Source organism: Ranitomeya variabilis, chromosome 5, assembly GCF_051348905.1.
Source record: "Ranitomeya variabilis isolate aRanVar5 chromosome 5, aRanVar5.hap1, whole genome shotgun sequence".
Taxonomy (NCBI): domain Eukaryota; kingdom Metazoa; phylum Chordata; class Amphibia; order Anura; family Dendrobatidae; genus Ranitomeya; species Ranitomeya variabilis.
Window position 1 is genome coordinate 501,738,162 of NC_135236.1, and position 18,703 is coordinate 501,756,864.

General features: G+C 46.0%; 1 protein-coding gene across 2 annotated transcripts in view; it reads left to right on the forward strand.

Moving 5' to 3' along the window:
• The first annotated feature begins 4,496 nt into the window (after positions 1-4,496).
• The window catches only part of EIF4E1B (eukaryotic translation initiation factor 4E family member 1B), a 94,496-nt gene continuing 80,289 nt past the window's right edge, over positions 4,497-18,703 (forward strand). Inside the window, exon 1 of one of the 2 annotated variants that reach the window (XM_077261127.1) lies at positions 4,497-4,626. In XM_077261127.1, coding sequence (XP_077117242.1) covers positions 4,618-4,626 — 9 coding nt within the window. In that variant the 5' untranslated portion in view covers positions 4,497-4,617. The remainder of the gene's footprint in view (positions 4,627-18,703) is intronic. The other variant, XM_077261125.1, reaches the window with a different exon arrangement.

Genomic DNA, 18,703 nt, shown 5'->3' on the forward strand with positions numbered 1-18,703 from the left:
GCAAGCGCAGCCTACGTTGTAGCAACCTAGTAACTATGGGCAGCTCGTAACCGTGAGGCCAAGATGGAAATGGTAAAGGGCAGTTACTGCATGGTTTGGGGACCAAATGGTGGCCGAAAAGCTCCTTGTAGATGTGGTGCCATATAAAACTCCTGCAGGATCAGTAGGATATTGTCTATTAGTAAAACCAGAAAGGAAAAAGAAAAAGAAAAAAGGGGAAAAAGGGGGGCAAAATATAAAAATAAAAATTATAAGGGAACTCAGGGCAACTCACCCAATATAGTAGATCGCATATTTTAGCGGGTCTGTGAAGAGAAAGGTAGTTAGTAAATGGTTTCACAAGGCTCATATTAACCAATCTATCTCCCTGTTAAGCCCTCTGGGAGTCAGGGTATCCAGCTTATAGATCCAGTAGGTCTCTCGTGCCCTGAGTAGCCTGATATGGTCGCCCCCTCTTCTAGGGCGAGGGACATGTTCAATAACCTGGAATTTCAGCTGTGCCACGCTATGTCTAAATTTGGAGAAATGATCAGGCAAAGGTAACCAATTTTTACCACATCTAATGGTAGACTTGTGGCTGGCAATTCTATCCTTAATATGTTGCGTGGTTTCTCCCACGTACAGGAGACCACATGGGCATTTAATTAAATACACGACATAGTTTGAATCACATGTGTGGAATCCATGTATTGGGTATGACTTGCCAGTTCTGGGGTGGGTTATGTTCTCAGATTTGATAACATTTGAGCAAGATGCACAATTTAGGCAAGGATAGGTGCCGTTGCGTCGGGTGCTCAGCAATCTCTGGGTAGTGGTTGATCGTTTGCTTCCAATGTCTGCCCTTACAAGTTTATCCTTGATGTTGGGAGGTCTCTTGTTACACATTAGAGCTGGCTCTTTGAAAGGAGAAATGTTGGGATATGCTTTGGCCAGGAGGGGCCAATGTTTCTTGATAATGGAGTGAATCCTGGGTACCAGTGGATGGAAAACATGTACAAAAGGAATCCTTTCTTGTACATTCCTCGGAGGTCGAGGAGATGGAGGTGAAAGGGTACGTGTTCTCTCTTCCGCAAGGAGTTTTGAAGGGTAGCTTCTTGCCTGGAATTTTTGGGTCATGGTGTCCAATCTATCTCTCAATGTTTCGGGATTGGAAACAATCCGGGCCACCCGGCTGAACTGGGAATGTGGCAGGCTATTTTTGAGTGAGCGTGGATGGCAGCTTGTGTAGTGTAACAGACTGTTACAGTCTGTCGGTTTACTGTAGATGTCAGTGGAAAGCCTTCCATTTGTATCCTTAAGGACTTTGGTGTCCAAAAAGGGTACTGAGTCGGTGCTGCAATGGATAGTGAACTGAAGCTCAGGGAGGATGGAATTCAAATGGGAGTGGAAAGATCTTAGCGAGTCAGGGGTACCTGTCCAGATGAGAAAAATGTCAATGTAGCGGTGATAACATAGGACATGCTGCACAAAAAGACTATTAGTGAATACATGGGTTGTCTCGAAATGGTTCATAAACGCGTTAGCGTAGGCTGGCGCTACGTTCGAGCCCATCGCTGTGCCGCATCTCTGGATATAAAAAGTATCCTCCACCAGAAAGTAATTCTCGTATAGTACTAGGGTAAGTAGGTCTAAACAGAATTGGATAACGTCTTCAGATATCGAAGACTGGCATAGTAAGTGCCTGGTGGCCTCGATGCCCTTAGTATGTTGGATAGATGTGTATAGGCTGTTGACATCAAGTGTAACGAGGGTACTGTTGGCTGGGACTGTGCCAAGTTGCTTGATAACCCTAAGGAAATGTCCAGTGTCCAGGAGAAAGGATCGAGTGGATTTAATCAATGGTGTGAGAACCCTTTCCAGAAAGACAGACAGTGGAGACAGAACAGAGTCAGTCGAGGCCACTATTGGGCGACCCGGGGGATTTTGCAATGATTTGTGGATTTTGGGTAGTATGTAAAAAACCGGTGTCACAGGGTGAGGATTGGTGAGGAAGGTTGCGGTTTTCTGGTCAATGGTACGTTGTGCCAGATATGTGTCAATAACACCTTTGATTTTCTGACCAATGGTCGCAACCGGATCCCTAGGAATGATACCATAGGTATTCGTGTCGGATAATTGACGGTTAATCTCGCTCATATACTGTGCCCGGTTCATGACTACAATTGCACCCCCTTTATCTGCAGGTTTAACCACAATAGATTTATTAGTATGAAGAGAGGATAGAGCCTGTTTCTCCGTGGGAGAGAGATTGGAGTGAAGAGGAAAAAGACCAAGGCGTTGTTCGTGTATGAGAGAGTCGACTTCTTGGTCAACTAGAGAAATGAAGGTTTCGGTAGCGTGATAGGTCCGCGGGGGACAGAAATGGCTCTTGTTACGGAGCCCAAGGGTAGTGATAGAAATCGCCGGTGGTGTGGTATCCCCCATAGGTGGTACTGGAGTGCGATAACTGTCTGCACCCAAACCGAAATGCGTTTCAATCTAATAGTCCGATAAAAGTTCTCCAAGTCCTTTTTGAGTTGGAAAGCGTCCCAACTTGGTGTGGGGCAGAAGGAGAGTCCCTTTTGTAATACAGAGAACTCTGTTGGGGAAAGAAGATGATCTGATATATTGATCACTAGGTTAGTCGTCTCACCTGTGATCTTGTGGTCATTCTTTCGTTTTGCTCTCCTTGTGGGTCTCCTTCCTGGTGCCCTCCCTTGCGTCCTTTGGATAAAAAACGCCGACGGCTGGAGTTGGTTGAAGAGTCGCTTTCGGAACTGTAGGATCCATTTCTGCGTTGAAACCGCGATCGGTGCCAGGTGGAGGTGGAGGAGTCGGTCCATTTGTAGACCCTGTTGTTCGCGTAGTCCTCGGAGTCTCTCTGGAACTTGAGCCTCTTGCGTTCCTGTAGGACCTTCTGATGTTCCGCTAGGGCCTTCTCCGTCTTGGTCTTAAGGGAAGACCACTCCGTGGAAGAAAGAGTGGTTGAGAGCTGCGCCTCTATGGTCTGAATATTCTGTCTGGACTCAGCTATTGCTTTTTGGAGGAATTCTATTGTTAGTATTATAATATCAAGGGAGCACTTGTTAAGAATCCTTTTATATTTTTCACAATATTCCGAATTGTCAGAAAAGAGGGTAGGATGTAGGTTGCACCTGAGTCCCCTAGGTATTTTGTTTTGTCTATGATACTCCGCTAGGGTAGTGCAATGAAGATCGTAGGAGATAAGCCTACGTTTTTCTTTTTCAAAATCCCTGGTCCTCAGTTCATGCACTGGGGTCCTTAGGAATTCACTAGAACCTGTCACATAGGACAGTATATTCGAACTAGTTGCCGCATCGTATGCAAAAGTGTCAGTAGACATGGAAAATTGCCAATGACGTATATGGGGTGGCCGGTGCATCACCAATAAATGGAGTATGAAAGGAGGGTTTTGGCGTGCACTCAGCCTGTAATGAGGCGAGGTGCTGGTGTAATGGGTCAGTGACCCTGATAGCAATAAACAACTAAATTCACCGCACTCTCTTTTGAGGAGTTATGTAGATTAATTTTCGTATCAATTTATTAAACAAGAACTGGGAGCGTAACAGAATATGCGATCATACAACATTTCGGCTCAACCAGAGCCTTTGTCACGTATTCGCTGTGAAAAAAAACAAAATATACAGAACATAACATAAATACAATGAAAGTTACATTATGGGTGATCAAAGCAGTAATGGATCGTCCCAAGTTGAAGGATAAGAAAACGAATATGTCAACCGACAATATTAATGACGTCCGTGCAAGTGATGAATCAGGGATCAAAGTTCTGGGTAAGACACACAGGGTCGTGTGCACCTGCAGGTAGGGATAGCGTTGTAAGTATAATAGAAGATATACAACTCAGAAACTGCTGGAGAGAAAATGCTGGAGAGAAAATGTTGTCCAACATAATATAGGCACACATATGCAATTCACATACAATGCAGTATATTGCTATGGTAACAACCCAATGGCATAATAGATTACCTTATTCCAGTGAGCGTATGGTGAGCAGAGAGGAGAAGGAAAGTTCCGCAGTAGAAACGCAGACTCTGCAGAAGATAGTGGGTGCAGGTTAGTTGTTAGCAATACAGAAGGCGTGCCCATAGAGATAGATAGAATACCTTGAACAATGTTGTAAAGTATGTTTTATGAAGGCTTGCATCAATAGGCTTGGATCAATAGGCTTGGACCTGTACAGAGTAAGCAGCACGTATGTAATATTCCCTAAGTATCTGGTAGTGAAAGGTGCCCGGGAAAAGGAATGTTTAGGTAGATTACCTGCTATATTGGGGTATAGAGCGGCGCTCCCGCGCTGTGCTCTGGTGCAATGTGAGCCGGGTCTGTTGCGGTGTCGGCGTGTGTTTGTCTTATGGCCGCCGCACCGGAAATGGATGGCGCGCACCGGAAGTGACACACCGCTACTATGTGGGACTGCTGTGCGCAAGCGCAACCTATGTTGTAGCAACCTAGTAACTATGGGCAGCTCGTGACCGTGAGACCAAGATGGAAATAGTAAAGAGCAGTTACTACTCTGTGGAGCTGCTGTGCGCAAGCGCAGCCTACGTTGTAGCAACCTAGTAACTATGGGCAGCTCGTAACCGTGAGGCCAAGATGGAAATGGTAAAGGGCAGTTACTGCATGGTTTGGGGACCAAATGGTGGCCGAAAAGCTCCTTGTAGATGTGGTGCCATATAAAACTCCTGCAGGATCAGTAGGATATTGTCTATTAGTAAAACCAGAAAGGAAAAAGAAAAAGAAAAAAGGGGAAAAAGGGGGGCAAAATATAAAAATAAAAATTATAAGGGAACTCAGGGCAACTCACCCAATATAGTACAAGTAGATCGCATATTTTAGCGGGTCTGTGAAGAGAAAGGTAGTTAGTAAATGGTTTCACAAGGCTCATATTAACCAATCTATCTCCCTGTTAAGCCCTCTGGGAGTCAGGGTATCCAGCTTATAGATCCAGTAGGTCTCTCGTGCCCTGAGTAGCCTGATATGGTCGCCCCCTCTTCTAGGGCGAGGGACATGTTCAATAACCTGGAATTTCAGCTGTGCCACGCTATGTCTAAATTTGGAGAAATGATCAGGCAAAGGTAACCAATTTTTACCACATCTAATGGTAGACTTGTGGCTGGCAATTCTATCCTTAATATGTTGCGTGGTTTCTCCCACGTACAGGAGACCACATGGGCATTTAATTAAATACACGACATAGTTTGAATCACATGTGTGGAATCCATGTATTGGGTATGACCTGCCAGTTCTGGGGTGGGTTATGTTCTCAGATTTGATAACATTTGAGCAAGATGCACAATTTAGGCAAGGATAGGTGCCGTTGCGTCGGGTGCTCAGCAATCTCTGGGTAGTGGTTGATCGTTTGCTTCCAATGTCTGCCCTTACAAGTTTATCCTTGATGTTGGGAGGTCTCTTGTTACACATTAGAGCTGGCTCTTTGAAAGGAGAAATGTTGGGATATGCTTTGGCCAGGAGGGGCCAATGTCTCTTGATAATGGAGTGAACCCTGGGTACCAGTGGATGGAAAACATGTACAAAAGGAATCCTTTCTTGTACATTCCTCGGAGGTCGAGGAGATGGAGGTGAAAGGGTACGTGTTCTCTCTTCCGCAAGGAGTTTTGAAGGGTAGCTTCTTGCCTGGAATTTTTGGGTCATGGTGTCCAATCTATCTCTCAATGTTTCGGGATTAAACGTGGTCTTCGACTCGTCACCAGGTCGGATTCAAATGAGGTTATAGGCTCCACGTAAATCTAATTTAGAAAATACATGGGCCCCTCTCAGGCGGTCGAAGAGCTCGGGAATGAGCGGTAGAGGATACTTATTTTTTATCGTAATCTCATTCAGACCCCGGTAATCTATGCATGACCGAAGAGAACCATCTTTCTTTTTTACGAAGAAGAAGCTGGCACCTGCGGGTGAAGAGGATTTACGTATAAACCCCTTGGCGAGATTCTCATGGATATATTCGGACATGGCAGATGTGTCAGCCGGAGAGATTCGACCTCTTGGCGAGATGGTACCCGGTCGTAGATCCACTGGGCAGTCATAGGGACAGTGAGGTGGCAAGGTCTCAGCCTCCCTTTTATTAAATACATCCGCAAAAGACCAATAGACGGAAGGCAGTCCGGCAGGACCAGAAGAAGGTTGAGAAGGAGTGACCAGACGAACAGTCCCTAAGCATCTCTCTTGACATGGATGTCCCCATCAGAGAACCTTGCCGGAGGCCAATCCAAAACGGGTTCATGTGTCCGAAGCCATGCAGGACCAAGGAGCAACGCATGGGACAGGTTGGGTAAGACATAAAAGGCAATCTTCTCTTGATGTAAGGCCCCTATTCGAAGAACCAGTTCCTCAGTGACCATGACGACAGTCTCTTGCAAGAGCCTTCCATCTACGGAGGCAATCATACGAGGATGTTCAAGGGAGATCATGGGAATCCGATACTTCTTCACCTCCTTTAGCCGGATGAAGTTGCCTGCCGCACCCGAATCCACATACGCTACTTCTGAACCATGTCTCCGACCTTGGATAATCAAAACAGAAAGGGTAAGGGGTGGAGAGGAAACAGATACACCTAAGGAGGCCTCTCCTACCTGACCTAGGTGGAGGCATTTCCCAGCCTCTCAGGACAAGAACTTAGAAAATGCGACATTCCCCCACAGTATAAGCACAAGCCCTGTGCCAACCTCTCTGTACAACGACGTTCAGCCACCTTTATGTGGTCAACTTGCATAGGCTCTGAGATGGTACCGCAGGCAGAAGTAGAAGCCCGAGGACTAGGTGGTCTAGAGACAGAGGAAAAAGATAATGGCCTAATGGGTCTCCTCTCCCTGGCAGTCTCTCGAGAGCGCTCCTGAAAGCGCAAATCAATACGCGTGGCAAGAGAGATGAGATCCTCCAACATGGTCGGAGTATCTCATCCAGCAAGTTCATCCTTGATCTTGCCGGACAATCTTCTCCAAAAAGCCCCAACCAAAGCCTCGTTGTTCCACCCCAGTTCTGAAGACAATGTGCGGAACTGAATTGAATATTGCCCGACAGTAAGGGTGCCCTGCTGTAGATTAAAGAGAGATTCCGTGGTTGAAGCGAGGAGACCAGGTTCATCAAGAACCTTCCGGGAGGTGTCCAAAAAGATGGCTATACTAGACACCACAGGATCGTCTCATTCCCAAAGAGGATTTACCCAGGATAGGGCCTCTGCCTCCAAGTGGGACACGATAAAAGCCACCTTGGCCCAATCGGTAGGGTACTGCTGAGGACAACATTGATTGAGAAAACCTCGGCAAAGCTTGGGGTCTCCGCCATAGTGAGGAGGTTTGGCAAAACGAGGATAAGAGACTGACACGGGGTCAGAGGTGCGAGAGGAGGCTTGTAAAGCGAGCAAACGGTCATCTACTAAGGCCATATAAGTCAAAATGTTAGCTTGGGTATCGCATTGCTGGACCAACTCTTGCTGGAGACCCGCTAACTAAGTGGCGTTACTGGGATTCACGGCCTGTAAGGCGGACAAACGGGAGTCCATTGTCTTCATAAAAGACATAATGCGAATCTGTTTTTTTCGTAGAAAAACCAGCTCCTTCTGAGCTGAGGTCCCAGGGTGATCCATGTCCTGATTGTACTGGTACACCAAGGGGGGCGAGAGACAAGAGTGGACCCACTGGACCATAATACCAAACCTCCCCCAAGCGAGCAAACCAGATGGACCAACCCCTATACAGGGATAGTTAGGGAGCAAGCTCGGAGGTCTCTAGTACTACGGATGCCAGGACCAGGGATCGGCTCCAGAGGAGAAGATAGAAAACCACAGGAGTGAATACAGGGAAACGTGGAGGTGGTCCACAGAAACATAAGGAGCAGGACAATGAGCTCCAAGGATGAGGAGATAAGGGTCACAGGGTAGAAGCACAGAGAAACAGGACTAGGTGAGAAAAGCAATAAGGAGGGCCTGGATGAAGAGCCAAACACAGAGAGACTCAGAGCTTAACTAAACAATCAGATGCCTTCACAAAGGAAGGGCAGCCTGAAATACTAAGTGGCTGCCTCCTATCGGCCCAGCAATGCCGCCGAGTCAGGTCGCAGCCTGGAGTGAAGAGGAGGAGTGTGCGCGTGCCCAGTCCCTAAGGAGAAGATGGGAGGAGACCGAACGCGTAATAGGCTGCAGAAGGGAGGCGCGCCGACGTGCCCGAAGAGATACGTGCAGGGGCCCAGACCAGGAAGGAGCAGGGAGCGACGCGGTAACACCGACCGAAGAGGAGGAAGAAGCGACGGGCGCAGCGCTGGCGGAGACAGAATCGGAGGAGGTGAGTATAGGTGTAACACATGCATGAACTGGCACATGCGCAATCAACATGCATGCATTAATTTGAGAATGTTGCTGTGCTAAAATACAGACTAACGGGCATCGCCAACCAACATCCACACCATCAATGGCATCCTCTGATTCTTCCTTCTCCCTCATGGTTGCAAGTGTTGTCACAAAGGTTTCCTGCCGAAGTACCTCCATTTGTTTACCCCCTACAGTTGGAGTGACTGAGAGCCTGTCAGCTGATACAGAATTGGACATGCCTGCTGTTTTTGACTGAACTTACATACAAAGCACACTTCATCTTTCTCAATCCACCATAACACCTCCGCCTGCACATCTCTCACAGTCCAGCTTGTCATGTTCACCCTACTCCACCCTGTGTCAGCACAGCAGCAAACCCTCATTTGAGTAGTTGTGCTCACATAAAAAAATTATTTCCTCCTACACACGGCAAGGCTAGCAGTTTGAACTTCACCATCTTCAATCTACTAATAATAGTAAGCTATATTTATATATCGCAAACATATTCCGCATAGCTTTACAAGGCAACAGTTCATATAAAACAGTCAAAAGTTACCAAGTTTAATATAATCAAACAATTAAAACAAAATTAATGACAACCCTGACAATGAGGTGGAGGTGACAGCAATTACGGGTGCTTATTTACAATGATGGTAGAACCGTCTTGAGGAAATTGAGGTAGATAAAGTCTGCATAAGTCTTTTGGGTATGGTTGAGTTTGATGGGGAATTATGTTCAGAGAAGTAGAGAATAAGCTATATATATATAAAAAGGACTTTGATTAGTGAATGTATTAAGCCACCCTAAACAGATGTGTTTTTAGGAAGCACCTAAAAATGTCTAAGTTGTGGTTATACTCCTACTTTAATGGGGGACAAAGGGTAAGCGGTGAGTCATCAAGGTAGGAGATTGAACTGAGCCAGACAAAGTCCAGATCAGGGTTGTTATGGTCTTTGTGTGTATCGGAGTTTTAAAGTTGTGAGAGGCCACGAAAATTGACTAGAGATACAAGCTGGGATGCAGTTCTGGATCTGGAGGTGTTGAAGTCTCCCAGGATAAGGGCTGTCAATTTTGATTGCATGAAGTGTGGCAGCAGGGCATAAAAGTGATCAAGGAAGTGGGTGGTTGAGCCTGGGGGCCGCTATATGACTGCTACTCTGAGGAAGAGGGGATGGAACACCCTGATGGTGTGAACCTCAAAAGAAGAATGGCGTCCAATCAGCCTGCACTTATTTATTGGTTTAAAAACAGGATTGTTGCTGGCGAGGAGTATAGGGTTATTGTGGAGTTAGCAGTGATCGTACGGCGGGATATACACATATTCCTTGTGTTCTAATCTGGATGTGGCTAAGCCGTACAATCACTATTACTTTTCCGAGAACTATTTATTGTGAACAGCCTGTGGCCTCCTCATTGGATGATTCATCGCCCAATTGTGTCATTGGAAGATAGGGGACAGCTGAGAGCTATTTTCTGCAAAGATCACAGCGCTTGTTTCTATAGGACTCATGGCCTGTGATCTCTGTGATTACTGCATGGCCACGGAAATCTGTTGGCCACTGAAATGCAACCTTTCTGCCTTATGGATACAGAAGGTTTCCGAAAGCTGATGGCCGTTGCAGTGCCACCAGTACCAGTTGAACAGACACCATAACTTCTCTAAGAAAGATATACCTGTGCTACATCAACAAGTCGCAGACAAGATCACCCGTTCCGCCAAAAATTCTATGTCTGCCAGGGTGCATTTCAACAATGACACCTGGACAAGCAAGCATGGATAGGGGAGTTACATTTAGATGACTTGGCATTGGATGACTCTGGTGGCTGTAGGGGCAGTCGGGGAAGGGGCTACTCGACAAGTCTTGCAATCCCCAAGGCTTGCAGGCGCTTGGGGATGGAGAAATAAACCACTACACACTATAAGATGGATAACTAAACTACTAGACAACAGGAGTTGGAGAACTAAACTACTAAGCAGCTAGGGTTGTAGAACTAAACAAATACACACCATACAATGGATAACTAAACTAATAGACACCATGGGTTGGAGAACTAAAGCAGTAGACACCAAGGTGTCACTAGACACCAAGTCTTGGAATCCCTATGGCTTACATAAAAAACCTCTATGTAACAGTTTCTGCAGTGCTTCTGCCTCCTCCACCTCCTCTAAGGCCTCCACCTGCACCCTCAACCTGTGCCTTAATTAAACACACAATCTAACACAGCAGAGCAAATCCCTCTCCCGCCTCCATACTGCGAAGTCAGGGCTCACCGTAATCAGGCAGTGTTTACATTAATATGTCTTGGAAATCGCAGTCATACAGATCAACAGTTGCGGACAGCTATCCATGCTGAGTTTGAGCAATGGCTGTCTAAACTCAACCCGGAGCCAGGGAAGATGCCATCATCAGCATCCCTATTTGTTGTGAATTCTGCTCTTGGGCTCCCTCTGGTGGTTGTAAGTGGTAGCGCTGCTGTCTCTGAATCGCAGCATTTATCAGGTGTGTTCACTTTTTGCAATTTTGACTGGGCTATTTAGTCTTGCTTCACCCTTTAATCAGTGCCAGTTGTCCATTGTTCCTGGAGGATTCACATCCCTGCCTGGTCTCTTCTGCTTTGCAGTTCATTTCAACAAAGATAAGTTCTGGCCTTGATTTTTGCTGTCCACATGCTGTGGCCTTATTGTTCAGTTCTTTTCCATGTTTTTGTCTTGTCCAGCTTGGTCTGTATAAGGATTTGTTTAGCCAAGCTGGTATCTCTGGGCGACGCGACCAATCACAAGCCGTGACGTCACGGGAGGCAGGACACGCGCGCATTTTAAAATGCCGGGACTTCACGTAAGGAAGTTAAAGCGCGAATTTTAAGCAAACAACGCTGCCGGTTCCCTCGGTAAGGTGCAGGCTGCGTCGGAGAGGTGAGTATAGCAATATTTTTTATTTTAATTCTTTATTTTACACATTAATATGGTTCCCAGGGCCTGAAGGAGAGTTTCCTCTCCTTCAGACCCTGGGAACCATCAGGAATACCGTCCGATACATGAGTCCCATTGACTTGTATTGGTATCGGGTATCGGTATCGGATTAGATCCGATACTTTGCCGGTATCGGCCGATACTTTCCGATACCGATACTTTCAAGTATCGGACGGTATCGCTCAACACTAATGACGAACCTAATTCAGTGTATCATGCTGAGAAGACCTTGTTGGCCCTGTCTCAGGGTCAAGAAGCGGCAGAATCATATTGCCAGAAGTTTAGAAAATGGTCTGTACTGACTAAATGGAATGAGGATGCCTTGGCGGCAATCTTCAGAAAGGGTCTTTCTGAATCCGTTAAAGATGTTATGGTGGGGTTCCCCACGCCTGCTGGTCTGAGTGTTTCTATGTCTCTGGCCATTCAAGTTGATCGGCGCTTGCGCGAGCGCAGAGTTGTGCACACTATGGCATTGTCTTCCGAGCGGAGTCCTGAGCCTATGCAGTGTGATAGGATTGTGTCTAGAGCTGAACGACAAGGATTCAGACGTCAGAATAGGTTGTGTTTTTACTGCGGCGATTCTGCTCATGTTATTTCTGATTGCCCTAAGCGTACCAAGAGGATCGCTAGTTCTGTTACCATCAGTACTGTACAACCTAAATTTCTGTTATCTGTGACCCTGATCTGCTCATTATCGTCATTTTCTGTCATGGCATTTGTGGATTCAGGCGCAGCTCTAAACTTAATGGACTTAGAATTTGCCAGACATTGTGGTTTCCCCTTGCAGCCTTTGCAGAGTCCTATTCCTTTGAGGGGCATTGATGCTACACCGTTGGCTAAAAATAAACCTCAGTTTTGGACACAGCTGACCATGTGCATGGCGCCAGCCCATCAGGAAGATTGTCGTTTTCTGGTATTGCATAATTTGCATGATGCTATTGTGCTGGGTTTCCCATGGTTACAGGTGCATAATCCGGTATTAGATTGGAAATCTATGTCAGTGACTTGTTGGGGTTGTCAGGGGGTTCATGGTGACGTTCCTTTGATGTCAATTGCCTCCTCCCCCTCCTCTGAAATTCCTGAGTTTTTGTCACATTTCCAGGATGTATTCAATGAGCCCAAGTCCAGTTCCCTTCCACCGCATAGGGACTGTGATTGTGCTATTGACTTGATTCCAGGCTGTAAGTTCCCTAAGGGCTGACTTTTCAACCTGTCTGTGCCAGAACATACCGCCATGCGGAGCTATGTTAAGAAGTCCTTGGAGAAGGGGCATATTCGGCCATCTTCTTCACCATTGGGAGCAGGTTTTTTCTTTGTTGCCAAAAAAGATGGCTCCTTGAGACCCTGTATTGATTATCGCCTCTTGAATAAGATCACGGTCAAATTCCAATACCCTTTGCCTTTGCTTTCTGATCTGTTTGCTAGGATTAAGGGGGCTAGTTGGTTTACTAAGATTGACCTTCGAGGGGCATATAATCTTGTTCGTATTAAGCAGGGTGATGAATGGAAAACTGCGTTTAATACGCCCGAAGGCCATTTTGAATACCTTGTGATGCCATTCGGACTCTCTAATGCTCCATCTGTGTTTCAGTCCTTCATGCATGATATATTTCGGAATTATCTTGATAAATTCATGATTGTATATTTGGATGATATTTTGATTTTTTCAGATGATTGGGAGTCTCATGTGGAACAAGTCAGGATGGTATTTCAGATCCTTCGTGATAATGCCTTGTTTGTGAAGGGGTCTAAGTGCCTCTTTGGAGTACAGAAGATTTCTTTTTTGGGCTTCATTTTTTCTCCCTCATCTATAGAAATGGATCCGGTTAGGCCGGCGTCACACTTGGCGTAAGACAATACTCCACGTATTATACGTCCGTACTACGGCCGTAATACGGAGAAATGTTCCCAAAATAGTGATCCGTAGTCAGGGTGTGTCAGCGTATTTTGAGCATGGCATCCTCCGTATGTAATCCGTATGGCATCCGTACTGCGAGATTTTCGCGCAGGCTTGCAAAACCGACATCTAATGGATTTATGTGCTCAAATGTTCATTAAAACATATATACAGTGTATATATATATATATATATATATATATATATATATATATATATATGTCATTGAGACACATATATATATATTCTGTATTTAGATTTAATTCAGCGCGATATCTGTGAACAGCCGGTAATTCAATTGCCGGCTTTTCATTTCTCCTGCACAAACCCGACAGGATATGAGACATGGTTTACATACAGTAAACCATCTCATATCCCCATTGTTTTTGCATATTCCACACTACTAATGTTAGTAGTGTGTATGTGCAAATTTTCAGCGCTGTAGCTGCTAAAATAAAGGGTTAAATGGCAGAAAAAATTGGCGTGGGCTCCCGCGCAATTTTCTCCGCCAGAATGGTAAAGCCAGTGACTGAGGGCAGATATTAATAGCCAGGAGAGGGTCCATGGTTATTGGCCCCCCCGTGGCTAAAAACATCTGCCCCCAGCCACCCCAGAAAAGGCACATCTGGAAGATGCGCCTATTCTGGCACTTGGCCACTCTCTTCCCACTCCCTGTCACCGTGGGATATGGGGTAATGAAGGGTTAATGCCACCTTGCTATTGTAAGGTGACATTAAGCCAGATTAATAATGGAGAGGCGTCAATTATGACACCTATCCATTATTAATCCAATTGTATGAAAGGGTTAAAAAACACACACACACATGATTTAAAAGTATTTTAATGCAATAAACACAGCGGTTGTTTTAATAATTTATTGCTCTCTCAATCCATCAGCAACACCCTCGCTTGGAAAAATAATAAACGCACAAGATACATACCCTCAGCTGAACCGTCACGTCCCACGAGGTAATCCATCTGAAGGGGTTAAAATATTTTACAGGCAGGAGCCCTGCTAATGCAGCTGTGCTCCGTGCCTGTAATCCCCGGCGAATGAATAAAATGTGGGTCATTGACCTAAATTTCCTTCAGTCGCGGTGATGCGCCCCCTGGTGAATGTCCTCATATGACCTGGAGCGTGGGAAAAAGTTCCCAGGCTGCAGTTCATGAGAACATCCAGCAGGGGCGCATCACCGCGACTCAATGTAAGTACAGATCCAGCTTTCCTTTCAGCACCCGGGGATTACAGGCACGAGCGAGTGGTTTATCGCAGCTCGTGCCTGTAATATTAGTTAACCCCTTCAGATGGATTTCCTCGTTGGATGTGATAGGACATCAGAAGGTATGTATCTTGTGCGTTTATTATTTTTCCAAGCGAGGGTGTTGCTGATGGACTGAGAGAGCAATAAATTATTAAAACAACCGCTGTGTTTATTGCATTAAAATACTTTTAAATCATGTGTGTGTGTGTTTTTTAACCCTTTCATACAATTGGATTAATAATGGATAGGTGTCATAATTGACGCTTCTCCATTATTAATCTGGCTTAATGTCAGCTTACAATAGCAAGGTGGCATTAACCCTTCATTACCCCATATCCCACCGCTACAGGGAGTGGGAAGAGAGTGGCCAAGTGCCAGAATAGGCGCATCTTCCAGATGTGCCTTTTCTGGGGTGGCTGGGGGCAGATGTTTTTAGCCACGGGGGGGGCCAATAACCATGGACCCTCTCCTGGCTATTAATATCTGCCCTCAGTCACTGACTTTACCATTCTGGCGGAGAAAATTGCGCGGGAGCCCACGCCAATTTTTTCCGCCATTTAACCCTTTATTTTAGCAGCTACAGTGCTGAAATTTTGCACATACACACTACTAACATTAGTAGTGTGGAATATGCAAAAAAAATGGGGATATGAGATGGTTTACTGTATGAAAACCATGTCTCATATCCTGTCGGGTTTGTGCAGGAGAAATGAAAAGCCGGCAATTGAATTACCGACTTTTCACTAACACCGCTGCGTATTTCTCGCAAGTCACACTGCTGGTCTGTGTGGAATCCGTATTTTTCTCGCCCCCATAGACTTTCATTGGCGATTTTTTTGCGCAATACGCTGACAAACGCAGCATGCTGCGATTTACTACGGCCGTAGAAAGCCGTATATTACGGATCCGTAATATACGGCTGATAGGAGCAGCCCCATTGAGAATAATTGTGCCGTATGTTATGCGAGTTTTACGGACGTAGTTTCTGCGCTCTTACGTCCGTAAAACACGTATGTGTGACCCCGGCCTTAAGGTTCAGGCCATTCATGATTGGATCCAGCCCACATCCGTGAAGAGCCTTCAGAAATTTTTGGGCTTTGCTAATTTTTATCGCCGTTTCATTGCCAACTTCTCCAGTGTGGTTAAACCCCTGACCGATTTGACGAAGAAAGGCGCTGATGTGACGAATTGGTCCTCTGCGGCTGTTTCTGCCTTTCAGGAGCTTAAACGCCGATTTACTTCTGCCCCTGTGTTGCGTCAGCCGGATGTTTCTCTTCCTTTTCAGGTTGAGGTTGACGCTTCTGAGATTGGGGCAGGGGCCGTTTTGTCTCGGAGGAATTCTGATGGTTCCTTGATGAAACCGTGTGCCTTCTTTTCTCGAAAGTTTTCGCCTGCGGAACGCAATTATGATGTCGGCAATCGTGAGTTGTTGGCTATGAAGTGGGCATTTGAGGAGTGGCGACATTGGCTTGAGGGGGCCAAGCACCGTATTGTGGTCTTGACCGATCATAAGAATCTGATTTATCTCGAGTCTGCCAAACGGCTGAATCCTAGACAGGCCCGATGGTCCCTGTTTTTCTCCCGTTTTGATTTTGTGGTCTCGTATCTTCCGGGTTCTAAGAATGTTAAGGCTGATGCCCTCTCTAGGAGCTTTTTGCCTGATTCTCCTGGGGTCCTTGAGCCGGTCGGTATTCTGAAGGAAGGGGTGATTCTTTCTGCCATCTCCCCTGATTTACAACGGGTTCTTCAGAAATTTCAGGCTGATAAACCTGACCGCTGTCCAGTGGGGAAATTGTTTGTTCCTGACAGATGGACTAGTAAAGTGATTTTGGAGGTTCATTGTTCTGTGTTAGCCGGTCATCCTGGGATTTTTGGTACCAGAGATTTGGTTGGTAGGTCCTTTTGGTGGCCTTCTTTGTCACGGGATGTGCGTTCTTTTGTGCAGTCCTGTGGGACTTGTGCGCGGGCCAAGCCTTGTTGTTCCCGCGCTAGTGGGTTGCTTTTGCCTTTGCCGGTCCCTGAGAGGCCTTGGACGCATATTTCTATGGATTTTATTTCGGATCTTCCGGTTTCCCAGAGGATGTCAGTTATCTGGGTGGTTTGTGACCGGTTTTCTAAGATGGTTCATTTAGTACCTTTGCCTAAGTTGCCTTCCTCTTCTGATTTGGTTCCGTTGTTTTTTCAGCATGTGGTTCGTTTGCATGGCATTCCGGAGAATATTGTGTCCGATAGAGGTTCCCAGTTTGTTTCTAGGTTTTGGCGGGCCTTTTGTGCTAGGCTGGGCATTGATTTGTCTTTTTCTTCCGCATTTCATCCTCAGACAAATGGCCAAACCGAGCGAACTAATCAGACTTTGGAAACTTATTTGAGATGCTTTGTGTTTGCTGATCAGGATGATTGGGTGGCTTTCTTGCCATTGGCCGAGTTTGCCCTTAATAATCGGGCTAGTTCTGCTACCTTGGTTTCACCCTTCTTTTGTAACTCTGGTTTTCATCCTCGTTTTTCTTCGGGGCAGGTTGAGCCTTCTGATTGTCCTGGGGTGGACTCTGTGGTTGACAGGTTGCAGGAAATTTGGGCTCATGTTGTTGACAATTTGGTGTTGTCTCAGGAGGGGGCTCAGCATTTTGCTAACCGTCGTCGGTGTGTTGGTTCCCGGCTTCGGGTTGGGGATTTGGTCTGGTTGTCTTCCCGTCATGTCCCTATGAAGGTTTCTTCCCCTAAGTTTAAGCCTTGGTTTATTGGCCCTTATAGGATTTCTGAGATTATCAATCCAGTGTCTTTTCGTTTGGCCCTTCCAGCCTCTTTTTCCATCCATAATGTATTTCATAGATCTTTGTTGCGGAAATATGTGGTGCCCGTTGTTCCCTCTGTTGATCCTCCTGCCCCGGTGTTGATTGATGGGGAGTTGGAGTATGTGGTTGAGAAGATTTTGGATTCTCGTTTTTCGAGGCGGAAGCTTCAGTATCTTGTCAAATGGAAGGGTTATGGCCAGGAGGATAATTCTTGGGTTGTTGCCTCCGATGTTCATGCTGATGATTTGGTTCGTGCCTTTCATTTGGCTTGTCCGGATCGGCCTGGGGGCTCTGGTGAGAGTTCGGTGACCCCTTCTCAAGGGGGGGGGGGGGTACTGTTGTGAATTCTGCTCTTGGGCTCCCTCCGGTGGTTGTAAGTGGTAGCGCTGCTGTCTCTGAATCGCAGCATTTATCAGGTGTGTTCACTTTTTGCAATTTTGACTGGGCTATTTAGTCTTGCTTCACCCTTTAGTCAGTGCCAGTTGTCCATTGTTCCTGGAGGATTCACATCCCTTCCTGGTCTCTTCTGCTTTGCAGTTCATTTCAACAAAGATAAGTTCTGGCCTTGATTTTTGCTGTCCACATGCTGTGGCCTTATTGTTCAGTTCTTTTCCATGTTTTTGTCTTGTCCAGCTTGGTCTGTATAAGGATTTGTTTAGCCAAGCTGGTATCTCTGGAGATGCAGATATACCCTCCATATCTTTAGTTAGCTGTGGAGATTTTGTATTTTCTGTAGTGGATATTTTCTAGTGTTTTAATACTGACCGCATAGTACTCTGTCCTATCCTTTCTATTTAGCTAGAAGTGGCCTCCTTTGCTAAATTCTCATTTCAGTCTGTGTATGTTTTTTCCCTCTCCTCTCACAGTCAATATTTGTGGGGGGCTGTCTATCCTTTGGGGATTTTCTCTGAGGCAAGATAGTTTTCCCTTTTCTATCTCTAGGGGTAATTAATCCTCCGGCTGTGTTGAGATGTCTAGGGAGCGCTAGGTACATTCCACGGCTACTTCTAGTTGCGGTGTTAAGTTCAGGGTCTGCGGTCAGTACAGGTACCACCTTCTCCAGAGTACGTCTCATGCTGCTCTTAGGCCACCAGATCATAACACCTATTACTGTCATCTACATGCCGGAGCACACTTTAAATAGTGTGGGTGAACAGGTGGTGATGGTGGTCCTCGGGGAGAGGAGGAAGCAGAGGAGCATATCTTTAGGGTGAAAAATATCTATATGTTCAGGTCTGTCGTCTCACAGATGTTTGCCATGGGAGGAATAAATAGAGAAGGACCATGAAAAAGATGAGAAGGAGGAGGTGATGGACGCACAACAGTTAGGAGATGAAGACAATAATGATTCCCTCTATGTTGACCATGGTTGTCAGGAGGGAATGGAGGAAGAAAGCTTGAGTGTTATACCACCACCAACACACTGTGGAGTTG